The sequence below is a fragment of the Phodopus roborovskii genome, unplaced genomic scaffold (genome assembly GCF_943737965.1).
Source record: "Phodopus roborovskii unplaced genomic scaffold, PHOROB, whole genome shotgun sequence".
NCBI lineage: Eukaryota > Metazoa > Chordata > Mammalia > Rodentia > Cricetidae > Phodopus > Phodopus roborovskii.
Window position 1 is genome coordinate 5,186,588 of NW_026126413.1, and position 15,058 is coordinate 5,201,645.

At 41.2% G+C, this 15,058-nt stretch overlaps 1 protein-coding gene across 5 annotated transcripts in view; it reads left to right on the forward strand.

Moving 5' to 3' along the window:
- Ssbp2 (single stranded DNA binding protein 2) overlaps window positions 1-14,347 on the forward strand; it is a 226,816-nt gene extending 212,469 nt beyond the window's left edge. For all 5 annotated transcript variants that reach the window (XM_051182957.1, XM_051182956.1, XM_051182958.1 and 2 more), the window contains 4 exons: window positions 1,776-1,854; window positions 3,814-3,842; window positions 7,466-7,564; window positions 13,762-14,347. In XM_051182957.1, the coding sequence (XP_051038914.1) occupies window positions 1,776-1,854; window positions 3,814-3,842; window positions 7,466-7,564; window positions 13,762-13,791 (237 nt within the window). In that variant the 3' untranslated portion in view covers window positions 13,792-14,347. The remainder of the gene's footprint in view (window positions 1-1,775; window positions 1,855-3,813; window positions 3,843-7,465; window positions 7,565-13,761) is intronic.
- Window positions 14,348-15,058: the final 711 nt, after the last annotated feature.

A 15,058-nucleotide genomic window follows, 5' to 3' on the forward strand; every position in this document is an offset into this window, starting at 1 on the left:
AAACCTTAAACACCCTTTAAAGTTGCAGAGACAGGAAGAGAGCTGAGCACAGCATGCCCTCAGACTCTTGCTTGGGCTTACTGTAAGGTCTAACTTCCCAGCCCAGCTAAAAACTGTGCCCTTGTTAAAAACTGATTAAGCAGGTTCCGTTCAGTCCTCTCTCTACTTTCCAGTTTGTGTGCGTGCGTGCGTGCGTGCATGCGTGCGTGCGTGCATACACATGCAATCATGCTGGTAAGTGTGCTGTGGCATACATGTGGAGGTCAGAGAACACCTTGGAGTAGACTGTTCTCTCCATCCACTGTGTGAAGCCTGTGGATTGAACTCAGGGTTTTGGTGACAAGCCTCTTTACCTGCTGAGCCATCGTTCCTTCCTGTCTGTGCTTTTAGACACTCAATCATAAGCAGCAACCATGTCCTCCTGGGAAGGTGTGTGAGCTGATGGCATTCAGGCTTGTCTGAACAGTTTTCCCACCAAGCAACCCAGCCTGCCTGCCTGCCTGCCTGTCTGTCTTCTTTCCTTTATCCCTCCCTTCCTCCTTCCTTTCCTTTCTTCTGTCTCCTCCCCTTCTTTTCTATGGTCCTGAAAGCTAGTGGTGATAACCATTACCACACTCTCTGCACAAACAGTACTGCAAGCCATATGTGTTGGAATATGATTTGAGCTTGAAAACTGTTATGAGTAGTTTTCCAGCAGCCTGGTCCCACAGCTGCGTCAGCCCCAACTTACACACAGAGATGCTGTATTAGATACAAAACTATTAGTTTGTTACTGGTGTTTCTTATTGGTTAGCTGTCTTAAATATTAACCCATTTCTATTAATCTAAGTGTTTCCATGTGGTCTCGAGAGGGTCGGACCTCTCCTCTCAAGTCTGTATCTCTCGAATCTCCTCCCCTACATTTCCCAGAATCCTCCTTGTCTCCCAGCCCCACCTATCTTGCCTTCCTATTTGCCAACAGTACTTTATTCATTAATCAATAAGAGAAACATATTTACACAATGACATCTCCCATCAGAAAACATTTAAAAGAAAATGGTGACTTCGATAGGTACTTACCTCCAAACCTAAGATGATGATGCCTGCCTTCAGATAGGGCACAGAAGCATTCTAAAAGAATGAGGAGGAGGTGGAAGAGCACTGACCTTAAACTTCCCATCACAGCTCTACCTCAGCATGTCTGTTCATGGCTGCTGCTAAGATTTTACTTGAAAGAACCAATACTGATGCTTTAAAAGACTGAATCGAGCTGCTACAGAGTGTCTGCTTTACGCAGCACAGGTGACTAAGAAGAGTTAACAATGTCCAGCTCTCCCTAAGTAACCAAATGTGTTTAATCTGCAAGATGAAATCATTCCCTGTATCCATTCACACAGTGATATATATGTACTAAGAAAGTGTTGATACTGGTATCATGATTCAATAGAAATGGTCTTCCTAATGAGCCAACAGCATCAGCAGCTTCTTAAGAACTACCTTGGGCATATAAGCGAAAATCTGTCACCATCTAGGAGAGAATGGTAATCTTCACATTTACATGGGATGTCCATGCTTCCCAGTTGGGCATGTGTTGAGGAGAAAAGGAAGTGGGCAGAAAGGAGGGTTAACCTGAGCATTCAGAACATAGAGATGAGAGAAGAGTCCACAGCCTTGAGGAGCAGCCTGAGAAGTCTCGAAACCTGGAACTGACCCAGGGCAATCTCTAATGTTAATTTAAAAAATGTTAAATCGTTTTCCATATGATCACAATCACTTTCTTCATTTTTTTAAAACAGTTTCCAATGGGCCCTGGGTCAGATGGTCCCATGGGTGGATTAGGAGGAATGGAGTCCCATCACATGAATGGTTCTTTAGGTAAGGCTTTTACATTAGATGCATAGGATAAATTCTAAACAAAACATTCGCTCTGTACAGTGGGTATTATGGTTTACAAAAGCTCTTCCATGTACAGATACGTGTTTGAGTGGTCATGTGATCTGTAGTATATTGGGCATGAGCTGGAGAGCATGTGAAAGTTAGGGGTGTGAGGTTGGTTCTGTCCAGATTACCCCACGAGTATTGATGGCAGTCTCTGACAGCATAAGTGCCTTGTGGCCAAAGGAGACTGTTCCACTGACCATTTGCCACACTGCCTAACCCAGAGGATGCCTCTGTCCTTCCCACAGATGTTTTTGTCTCCAGTCTGTGAACATATCAGAGAAACCAGCTCTCTGTTATCATTCCTTAACTTTGTCATGTATTTTAAAGTTTGCCCCATTTAAAATAAAATTAGTAACCATGTTCTGGTAATATTAATAATTCCCTTATGAGACCATGCCGTGCACCTGCCTTCAGGAGAAAGCTAAGCTCAAGTACAGTTAACAGTGTGCTTTATGTATGGCACTTTCTTAGCAGATGACACCAAGTGTCTGTTGGGTGAATAAAATACTCGCAATGATGAGACATAGAGAAAAGTAAAGCAAAGATGCCCATGGATAGACATATAAAGACCATGTACTTGTGGTCATAGGATCATGTGCATGCTGGCAGTGGTGCAGAGGCTGGTAAAGAAACCTTTCACTTACGTTAGACAAACCATGCTCGTACTGTCCAGATTATCTAGGATTTCATTCCCTACTCTCAAGCTCAAAAACATGTCCCTCGATTCTCTGAAAGTCTGTGTTAAGTGATTCCGAAATTATCTGCATTGCATTGATAGACTTTTGTGCTTCTTAAGGACCCATATATTTTCATAAATTCCAAAGTTTTGATTCATTTTATTTTGGTTGACATGAAGGGTCTGATGATTGCAGCCAATGGCCATGTGTAGCTATTTAATTTAAAGGTAGAGAGAATTTAACATTCAAGTCCTCAGGCATATCACCACATACAAGGTCTACAGCAGGCACACATATTACTGGCTGCCATTGTGGACATCACTGAGAAATGTACATGTCATCATACAGTGTTCAAATTGCCAGTAGAATATGATTTTTCAGTGTATTGCAACAGCATTCTCAATTTGTCAAGTTGGATAGTCAAAAGAGAGGGGGTTGGTCATAGAAGGCTTTTGGTTACAGTACCAATAGAACTAGCTTCCAGAGTTTCTCGTGATTGACAACCAGCTCCTTTCTTTCTTTTTGTTTTTTTTTTTCCCCTCTTACCACTTTTTTTTTTTTTGTTGTTGTTGTTCCTTACTTTTTGTAGTGAAAATTATATTTTCACATGTAACAGCACGTGTGCACATTCAATGTGTAACAGTAAAAGCTGTACACTTTTCCTCACAAGCGAGTCATGTTCTAAGCCTTTATTTTTGCCGTCTTTGTAAATGCTGCTATTAAAATGTTATAATAACATGCACTAAGATTAATCATTCAAAATAAAACTGATATTGTGATAAAGTTATGATTATTCCATCACCTATGTCTCTCAAGAACCAAAATTAAGATGTAATATATCTTGAAGATGTGTTTGGTTTCTGTTGTGTATATTGAGTGCCGTTTTTTACTAATATTAAGATATTAGTAAAAAAAACTTTTAAATATTGTAGTAAAATATGGTTCAGAATATTGTCAGATATTCTTAGAAAAGTCTATTTTAGATTTTACCAGGTTTGCAACATCATTTTTATTAAAGATAAGAGCTGTACATGTTGATTGTCTCTAGTGGTCCCCAAGGGGGCTGTAGCCATGACCACTCCTGCCATTGAGATGCAGGTGATGGGAGCAGAAGCAGAGCTCTGTGATGTCAGAGGTAGCTCACTCACCTTCAGGGGTTTCTATTTACAAATGCTCTCTTACCTAATGACGGTTATCTTTTCACATTTTTCTCCAGGCTCAGGAGATATGGACAGTATTTCCAAGGTGAGTGATGTGTGTCTCTATTTTATTCCACGTGGAACTATAAGGTTACTAAATGAGCTTGAAGAATATTGTTCTTCAATGAAAATGTGAAAGTAGAAGTTCAGATGTGGTCATTCAGCAATAAAATATGAATGAATATATATAATCTTAAAAAAGGAAAGTATGATAATCGACTTAATCATGTTCACATGCCACATAGAGAGCTGGACTGACAGTTTGGATGATCTTTTGAAAAGCTGTAAAAGCTTGTAAAGTATCTGTAGCAGTGTGACTTTGATATATCTGAGAAGTTGACCATGTGTGATATATGCTAGTAACTTGCTTAATGAACTGTTCGTTCTCTTGCTTAATGCCTAAACATTAGTTGACTATGTGTTGTGTACTAAGTATTAACATGTGAAACAGTGGGAAGGAACAAACAAGACTTCTGTGGAAACAAACATCATTTCTCTGTCCTTAAGAGGTTTCCTCTCACACGGAGCTCTTTCATTCAGTAAAGAACAAAGTGCCAAGGCAGCATACTGGGCTCCATCTCCAAACATAAGCAAATGTAAGAAGCTTTGTGTAACAGAGCAGACTAAACTGGAGAAATTTTAAAAAGTTTGGGGCACATGTTAGAAGATAGAAGAAACAATAACTTACTAATTAAGAGAGGATTGTGGTGGGGGGGGGGGGTTAAAAGATAAAAACTGAAGACTGGCCAGGAAATGGCTCAGAAGGTAAAGGCACTTGCAGTGAGAGCCCAGAAATCTGAATTTGACCGTGGAACTCAGGTTAATGATGTGAGTCCTTGAAGTAGTGTCTGACCTCTGCATGCCACAGCACACACACACACACACATCCACACACATGCCCACAGCACACATGCCCCCACACACATCCCCACAGCATACATACCCATAGCACACATCATATGTGCCACATCACACACCCATCCACCCATGTGTCCATAGCCCACACATGCATGCTCACAAATGCATACACACAATAATAATAATAATAATAATATTTTAAAGATTAAGTAGAATGTAGACTACAAAATTCAAGAAAGATAAACATTTAGCCGAGGAATTGCCTGTGTGATGAGTTTTTTTGATTTGTTTGTTTTTGTTGTTACTTTTGGTTTTTTGAGACAGGGCTCTCTGTGTAACAGCCATCATCATCCTGGAACTCTCTTTGTAGACCAGGCTGGCCTCAAACTCACAGAGATCCGCCTGCCTCTGCCTCCCAGCTTTGTGTGGCATCTTTTATGTGTTTAATGTGCATTGCTTTCCAACTTGGAGAAGGGGTAGGTGGGAATGCAATAGAATCCCTTGGATATGGATCAGTAAGATCTTAATTTTAAAACTAAATCTTAGAGTAGAAATACACAAAATACCCATCCACTGAAATAAAAAAATATCACCAAGATGATTAAAATAGCTAAAAAGCAATCCTTTCCTGAATTCTTCTGTCATGTTCCCCATTTCCTAAGTATGTGCTCAAGCAATCATGCCTTCCTGGTCACTGAAGTATCTTTTCTGCATGGTAGCCGTGCCTCCGTGATGACTTCCACTGGGGACACTGTTCACAGCTGTAGCCATGGCTAAACGAAGCGTCACAGTTCCTTGCCAGCTGCATTCGTCACTGTGTGACAGTCTCGGGTGCCAGGTGCTCTTCGGCTTGTCACAGTGACTTGGGCAGCAGTTTCTTTAATCCTCCACATTGAAGAACCTGTGTCATTTCACAACTCTGGCAGAGAACACTTTGGGTAGAAATGAAACAACATATTCTGTCCTCATCGTTTAAATTTTTTCCAAACATATACAGTGATTAGAAGGAATGGGTTTCAGAGATCTAATACTGCCTTGATTTATGTTGTATTCTTTTAAAATTACTTTCAACGTACTTGTATATACCACCCCACTTTTAAAAAGCATGAATCCGAGCCACCGTGCCATGAAGAGATTGCGTGGAAAATGAAAATAGCAATGTGGAGGTGTTGTTTGGTGTTACTTTTAACTCTAAATATACCAAACTAATACCTTGGGGTCTAGAGGTGTAGTTACATGGTAGAACATTTGCCTAGCATATACAAGCCCATAGATTCAAGTACCAGCACTAAAAATACTAATTAACTAATTGATTTAAAAAAGAAAAAAACCCAACACTTTGAGTCAGGAATCAAACTTGAAATTAGCTAAACTTTGAGAATAAAAAATATGTGAAAAAGTACAACCCAGATCTAAATCACCCCAAATGTTCAGGAAAATTCTCATACCAAGTTCGGTTTTCTTTGTTGAACTAAATCAAGGCAACTTGTAAAAGAAAGTGTTTACTTTGGGGCCCATTGTTGCAAAGGGATAGTGTCCATGACCTGCAGTGCTTGGGAGCATGATAACAGGCAGGCAGGCAGGCAGGCATAGGACTAGAGCAGTAGCTGGCAGGGACTCAAAGCCCACCCCCAGTGATTCACCTTCTCCACCAAGGCCACGCCTCCTTATCCTTTAAAAACCATCCCACCGACATTTTGGAGGAAACACTTATCACAACACTTATCCATCTGCTGTGGAAGTGTGGCTCTGAGCCCTTGACATATAGAACTCCTATGGACTTCAGAGGATCCTGGCTCTCAGATCCTCCCTGCGGGGGAGGGGGAGATTCAGTGGGATAAAACAGTAGCTCATCTGCCTGGGTTAGCCATGCTCCCAAAAGTCCTTTGGGGAATTCATTCATAAAACTTGGTGTTTGCAATAGGACTTACTTGTAGTAATTTTCTTTAAAAACATAATTCCAAACTGAAATATAAGCTATATGGTTTAGGGCAAAAACAATCTAAAAACTTTGTTCCATTGAAAATAAAAAAGTGTTTGGTCCTGAATGTTTAAACTCAGTAAATTATAACTTGAAATGCATCCTTCTATCACCATTTCAGGGCAGTGTAAACATGATTTATATGCCATTCTGTGTTTCCTATTGGTGTGGACTGCCATACACCGTGCATAGTTCAAAATACACTGTAAAGATAAGATGAACAAACTTAAACAGGGTTTTACAAAAGGCCCTGCTAACTTCGTGTTGGTTGCTAATAGCAGCTGCTTTGTCTCTGAGAAATATCCATAGGATACCTATCCATAGGATAGGTAAACTAATAGTAGGTCTTTCTTCAGTGGAATGCTGATCCCTCTCCTCCGATAGAGAGTTTTCTGGTCTCAGTAATGATCTTCTTTCTACTCTATCATGCCTTGCCCATGGGCAGGTTCTCCTCATCAGCCTCCAGCTCGGAAATTTGGGGTTTTTTTTTGTTACTGTTGTTTTGTTTTGCTTGTTTGTTTTTAACTCTAGAAACTTAAACTGCGGGTGAGAAATTGATTAAACATTCTGGGAATAAGAAAATAGTTGTCATCGATTATTTTGGGATCTGCTCGTCCTCAGACTTTGATTTGCAGAAGCATTAACGCCTGTTCTGGGGCAGTGTGTGAGGTAGAGGGTGAGGAAGAAGCAGGTCAGCATTGTATCAGCTTTTCCTCAGAGTACAGCGCTGTCGCCACTGCTGCCGCTGTGCGTTCCACGTCTGAAGCACCTCAGTGCAGGAGGGAAGGAAAACCTTCAACAATGATGTCTTCTCTCAATCTCATTTACAGAATTCTCCCAATAATATGAGCCTGAGTAACCAGCCGGGCACCCCAAGGGATGACGGTGAAATGGGGGGAAATTTCTTAAACCCTTTTCAGAGCGAGAGTGTAAGTATCCACTTGCCTGTGCTATTGTGCCCTGGTAGTCTTATACTCCTCTCAGTATGAATGCTCACAGCTGTCATTATTGATGTTTAGCAAGTGTTCAATATGTCGATCTTCTAAAAGTCAGAAGAATCATCAAATGCGGTTTTATGAGAGACCTGTATGTGCAGTTACCAAAGCCATCATACTAATTTTCTTATAGAGAACATCCATGTCATGGTCAGACTGAAAACAGCTTGCCTCGTTGGCACATCCTACCTTCTAGCAAGATGAATAGGCGCTACATGAGATCTGTTTTTGATTTTTGTCATAGTAAGAGTATGACAATAATCTTCATGGATTGTGGCTTCACACATTAAGCTTTGCTATGGTGAAGGCTCCCACTGGTGATCTATCAGCCTGAGCTTGAACCGCATGGCATTTTTAAAGTGCTATTGTAGGGTTATAGGTTGTCTTCATAGAGGTGGACAGGACAAAGTGTGAAGCTAAACAGTTCATTGATTTATTTAGCAAACAGTTCCTAAGCACTTATGTGTGCCAAGACAGTATGCTAGACACTGGGAGAACTAAAGAGACAAGATGGTGCATTTCTCCAAGAGTTACTGTGAAATGTGATGGTTTTAACTGTTATTTAACTGTAGAAACACTCAAGGAAACTTTTAAACCCAATGGACTCAGGATTTCTGGGAGTCAAGCTGGGGTGTATGGATAAAAAAGACCCATTGAGTAACGGTTAGGGTTGCTCTCTGCTGGAGCCAACGGAGTTGATTATAGAACAAAATGTCACAGAGCCCAGGTGAGCTTCATCAGTGCATGACCCATGCCGCACACAAGCGGGTCTGTCAGACTGTGGGAGGCACAGGCAGCTCCTGCTACCATGCCTGGCCACCCAGCCTCTGCCTGCGCTCCCACCTCCTGTGGTTGAAGCCTTGGCTAACAGCAGTCCACACTAGTGCAGACCAACAGGCATCCCACGTGGAGCATACGAGTGGATGTTTGTGGATTCTTCTGCCTCTTGGTCTCTACCTACAGCCTCCACTAAAAACAAAGCTGCCCCTGAGTTGAGACTGTGAAAGCTTTCTTTCTGCTGGTTTGCTTTCTTTCCATGACTGGTGAGGACAAAGATGATAGATACATTTTATGAGAATGCTTAGCTGCCGGTGAGTGGGCAGGAAAAGGCAGCAGACACCACATGTTTGAGTCACGTATGGGACTACAGGAATTATTTTTTAAGAATCTTGGTCACTGGGTTACCTCAGGAATATGGACAAATCGTTCATTTTCAATGCTTGCTTTATCTAATCAGAGACATTTATTTCCTTTTGTTTAATTCTTCCAGCAGTAACATAGTGTAACTTAATATGAGGTGTATGGTAAGTCAGTTCAGTTCATTTATTGTGCTGTATGCAAAGTTTCAGAGTACGAAACAAAGTATTCTAAAGTAAGGAGTATAGCATGCCTGTCCTTAAGTGTACAATTCCACTAATAGATGTTTACATGGCTAGATCATATGACAGACTAATACGGCAGTGTACACAATGGTGTATTATAGTGTGTTCCTCTAATACACTAGCGGCAATGAAGAAATTAAATCTACTGTGAATGGATTAAAACTAGAGCACATACATAATAGAATAGCACTCCTTTCAAGATTGCACAATCTTGTTTCAACAACTTTGGCCAAACTAGAGGACAGCGTGTTGGGTGACACAAGAGTCACAAAAAGTCAACACTGTGGCCTCACTCCTCAGAATCTAAGCAGCTGTGGATCTGGGGAAAGCCTGCCTCAGAAGCTGATTATTATGGGTCTCTTAAACATTCCACTTGAAACCCGTAATATTTATGCAGCCCTAGGCATATAGGTATACAACGGACTTACAAACAGGCACTTGCTGGTAATAAATCCTAAAGAAATGCATTTTAAAACAGTTCTTTGGTGTGCACATTTTCTTTACAATTGATTAAACACAAGATCTGTTGAAATGAATGTTCTTATGAGGTTGTTGTTTGTTTGAGGCAGGGCCTCTCTATATAGTTCTGCCTGGAACCTGCTATGTAGACCAGGCTGGCCTCGAACTCCCAGAGATCCACGTGGCTTTGTCTCATCCCCACTCTTCCCCACCAGCTCCCCATGCTCTGCTTTGGAACCCACTGAGTGTCCCTGGTGCTGCGTGGATGTGAATGTTACCACACGTTTCTGTTTATAATTTTCAAAAGAGCAGTAAAAGGAGAGAGGTTCTCTGTTGAGGAATGTGGGATTCGAGGAAGTGACAAAGCTTGATGTCACTTCAGATGCACTGTAACTAAGAAAGTACAGAACTGTTCAGTGAATTCAAAAATCCCAGGAAACAAGTGTTCAAAGTCTTGATGTTAAGGCACATAACTCTGAAAAGCACATGTATTTGAGTGTTCTGCCCTTCGAAGATTCCTCACCTTTCCTTGGTGGTGGTGGTGGGGGGGAGTCCAGAAAGAAGGAACACCTGCTTAGTGCCTACTTAGATATTATCCCACTCTCCCTACAGACTACTTCATTTAATTAAATCAGTGCGCGCACACACACACACACACACACACACACACACACACACACACACACACACACACACAGTGTCTAAATCCATAGAGCTAGCACTGCAAACATACTTGGCAGAGCAAAAGGAACATAACAAGGACCTTTCTTTCAAGAAACAAAGCTGCCCCCTAGTGTTCACATGCTGTAAGCATTTCGTTTTGATGGCGCAGATACAAAACTGGTCCAAAAGAAGAAAGCAGTTGGATTAATTTGTTGCATTAATTTGGAAAAATGTTTCTACATGGCGTTTATCTGTAATCAGATGAGTGGGTGTGTTATTAGAACCATGGGACTGAATGGTGACAGCTGGTACACAGACCTCCTACCTCTCCTCTCCATCGTCTACTTCTGCTGTTGTTGGGAAGCTATGTAAGCCTGAGTTTCTCAGCTAGTAATACAAACATTGAGTTATTTCATATTATATTCAGAGGAGCAGAACTACTCCTTGTTTCTCATTAAGAGGCAAAAATATTTATAGAAAGCAAGACTTGAACCTTTGGGAGATTTAATGGCTACATCTAACAGATTCTGCAGAGTATTAGGTGATAAGAAGGAGGAGACTCCACAAGTTCGTACCAGGACATGCTATTTCAAAATAGCCTTTACAAAAGCAGATAAATCGACATACGTTTAAAACAATAGCTCTTGGGTTACTTTTTTCCAAAAGTTAAACAAGAGTGTTGCCCGTAGCGAAAGGGTCATTTTATTCTCTGAGGAGAAGCTGACTTGCTCAGTAGTTCCAAACAGTACAACCTGGTCCCACAGCATTGTGGTGTAGACGTCACAGTGTCTCATCATATGCCGATGTAACAGCTGAGATGAGTCAGCACAGGATGCCAGGAATAGCTTGTGCCTTTCAACATGGCAGTCCATTTAACTCTCGCTATTCCTTTCTGGGAAAACGTGAGCCACCTCCTCAGTACCCCGAAGAAGGGGATCCATGGAAATATACTCTTTTTTGCTTGCATCCTGGACACTTTCCTAGAATTTTATAATTTCCCTTGGTCTCATTTTCTTGAAATGGTTTCAGTAAAAGAAACTGACAGTGAGCAGTCCTCAGCTTCCCAGGAGCATGTGACACGTCACCATGCATCCTATTGTTCTGTGCCAGAGATGGAAACATGTCATTCTGTAGTTGCGTGCACTACTCACTTTATTAGAATCCTGTAAACGCTCTGAGTTTTATTTCTTGGAGCTGATGTTTCAGCCCTTTCTGATTGACACTGACCCCAATGTCTCTGCACCTAATTTTTCCCCTAAGTTTCTGTTACTGGTGAAGTGACTTCTTCTGATTTCCTGTTGTATTAACAACAATATTTCGCTTTTCTGTAAGACTTTTCTCAAGATGTATGACCTGCCACATTTTAACAACTACTAGTGTTATGGGATAAGAGCCGCTAATAAAATTCTTCACAGCCAAGTATATGTACATGCACAGCACTGGGCAGTGTATTAGAATGAAAAGTATTTTATAATCTCCCCTAATGCGATGTGGAAATGGATGAGGTCAGATGATACTTAGTAAGAAAGGGTTATAGAATGTCTTAAATCCAGATTCCCTGGGCCATCCATTCAGTGTGAGGATCTCTGGAGTCCAAGAGATTCTCAGAGGTTTCCTGTAACACTCTTCGGTAAGCCATCCTGCCTTGCTTTAGATCACCTACCTGTTGCTTTAGGTCTCTGACATAGCAACTCTCAGAAAAGCTCTTATGTGGCCATGCAGTTTAAATATTTGATTAAGTTAAATGTGAACATTTTCACTTCTGAATTTTCAATAGCTACATTTCAAGAACTTAGAAGCCACACGTATATGGAACCAGTTGTACTGGCTAGGATGGAGTAGAATCACCTCAGGTTTCATTGAATAACTAAGGGCATTCCAAATTCTTATGGCAGCTCCAAGGACCATGGAAAGCATGGGTTAAATTTCTCTGTGGCCATTTTGCTATAGAGATATGCATTTTTTTTTGCTTGTCCTTGTCTCTAAATATAACTAGTTTTTATGTAACTATATATAGTTGTATTATATTATGTGACTATACTTAGTCATGGGCTGGGGGTAGATTGCAGCATGCCGAAGATATTGGTGATGTAGAACTCTATATTGTCAAGTTGCTGTGGAATTGGGTGTGTTCCATTTCATCACACAGTGGCTCCAAGCATTCCTTGTGTATGATGGCAAATGGGGCGTTTATTTGGTTTTGACTTCTATTTTCATCTTGCCTTATTTTTTTTCTGAGTTAGAATGGATTTTTTTTTCAGTCTTTGAGGTTATAATACAGTTAACATCATTTCCTTTTTCCTTTTCCTTTTGATTGCTCAGTGTTCCATATTATCCAACATAGGTGTCAGTTAAACTATTTAAGTAACTTACCTTCCTTTTACCAGTACAGAACTCAAAACTATTTAGTGACAAATAGATTCTTCTTGGTGTGACCTCTTCCTTGGTTCAGCTGCTCTTTTACTAGCCTTCTCCTCTACCTCATTCTCTAAATTTACTCAGGGTTTACACCCTAATGACTTGTGGTTCAGAGGACCACGGCCCTGTCACACGTATGTGTACTCACATGGAGCCTCTTACCACTTCAGTTCAAATGAACCTCAGCTCGTGCCTTCAGTCCCTCCATTTTGTCCCTGTTCTACCGACTTCCTGAAAGGCATGTCCCACTGCCCACATAGCTACAGTTCCTCATTGGATTCCTTTAGTAGAGTCTGTCCTTTGGACTCTACCCATCTCTCATCCTGAGACACAGTCATTAGTAGAACACTAAATGAAATCACCCTTTGAATTAGTTTTTGCAGGTTTTCCATCAGACATTAAAATATCCCAAGGTCCCCATTTATATTTTAGTTTTGAAACCATTTTCATATGTAGACCCCTACCATTTTCCAAAGGTGCATGTCTCCACTCAGAAGATCTAGAGGTGTCCATCCATGATGGCGGCCACTAGCTGCATGTAGTGATTCACATTTAAATAAATTGAAATCAATTAATGTTCTAAATTTCCAAAAGCCTCACCCTACATCATTTGTCAGCCTCATCATACCATAAGCTGAGTCTCTGTTTCGTGCAGTGGATTGATGGGGGTGGGGGAGGCTTTATGCTAATGTTCACTGGAGCATCAGGTGTTCCAATGAGAAGTACTTTCTGTGCATCTAATCAAGTCTGGAGCTTAGACCTCCCCAACTCCTGGGTACTGTCAGAGCGGCTGTTAGAGAGGTAAAAAGATTGAAGGCAGAGTACGGGAAGTCCTCCATCACTTGGCTGTGTACAGCAAAGGCTAGTCCTCAAACTCACTTCTGTGTGATCCATCCTTGAACTAAAGTTGCCCAGATTGTTACAAGTATCTGCAAAGCCCTCCTCTGACTGGACCAAGTGTCTGAGGGACTGGATGTACCTGGGTCCTGGGAAAGAATCAGACTGGGTAGAGGAAATAGTTTAAAATTTCACATCTAAGAAAAGACATATAAATGCCTCTTGTCGGAGTTCCTTATATGCCTGAGATTAAAGATGTGTGCATAGATGTTCATAGAAACTAAAATTCATCATTTATCCTTCTGTATCAAGTTGAAGCACCCTGACCTGTGGCAGGATCGCGGCTAACATTGGATTCTTCTGTCCTTGTAGTATTCCCCCAGCATGACCATGAGTGTGTAATCCATTACCACGTCTCCTCATGAAAAGCATTGTGAGTCGGCCCTTCACAGAACTACTACGGAAGAAAATTGCTCATCAGTGTACAGTTGAAGGGATCTCAGCCAACCAAACCAACCCTGTAGCTCCTGCTCTCTCCCCTATTTTGTGAAGAAAGCGGGTCCACATGTGATTCAAACAACTGTACGGAGTGGCACATTAGAATTGCCCTAAACTGAACTGCAAATGATCATCTGTGTATGTATATGTGTGGGAAGAGAACGTATCGTATATGCAGATCTCTATGCACATATACGCATACATGCATTGACCCACAGGACATTGTAAGATATTATCACATGACATCTTAAGTAGAAGTAAGTAGGGACTTTTATTCCATCCTTTTTCTCACGTTTACATTTTAATTATTAAAGGTTGCTCCTGCCCCTCCCTGAACTATTTTGTGCTGTGTATATCACTGCTTTATATAAGTTATTTTTTAAGGTGAACTCAGATGTTATGGTTTTGTAAATGTCTGCAATCATGGATAGGAATAAAATCGCTTATTTGAGAGCTTTCATTCACTTGTGTCTGATACAAGTTACCCGTGAACCCCCAGAGCGCACTAAGTGGAGAGAATCTGTCTTCATCCTTACGGCCAGCCAGACATTTCCTCAGTTACAGTCTGTGCAAAGTAGTTTAGTATCTTGTACTTAAGAAAACACTTCAGCAGAAGTCCGACTGGGGCCTCACACAGTCTATTTCTGCAGTGACCTCTTTAAGTTGAGTTCTTTCTTGATTTGTTTGTCTTAGACGATACAGAAGTCAGCAGCTAATTCAGATGACCTAGACCGTAGCAATAAAGTGACACAGGTTGTCACATTTTTAGCATCACACTTTCTCTGTAACATGACAAAACCCCAAAGTGATAACAAAACCACTGTCACTTCTCACACAGAGGTCTGGAGGTAAATTTTTCATAACATACGATGTGAAATGGTACTGTGTTTTTTATTTGGATTCCACGCAGACTTGATAACAGACGGACACACAGGCATGCAGACACACCGACATGATTCAGGCTTTCAGCAGCAGAGAACAAAGCATTGATAGAGGCGTCTGGGGAGTTTGTCTTCCCTCACTCAGTGGCTCACTTGCTGGACCTGTGGCTAGATCTCTATTGTGTGTCTGACAGTTTGGAAGGAAGGACAGACATAGTTCTTAATTATCTCCCTTACCAAAGCGCCTTGCTGCATGACACTTTGGAATGAAGTTCAATCCTGTATCCAGA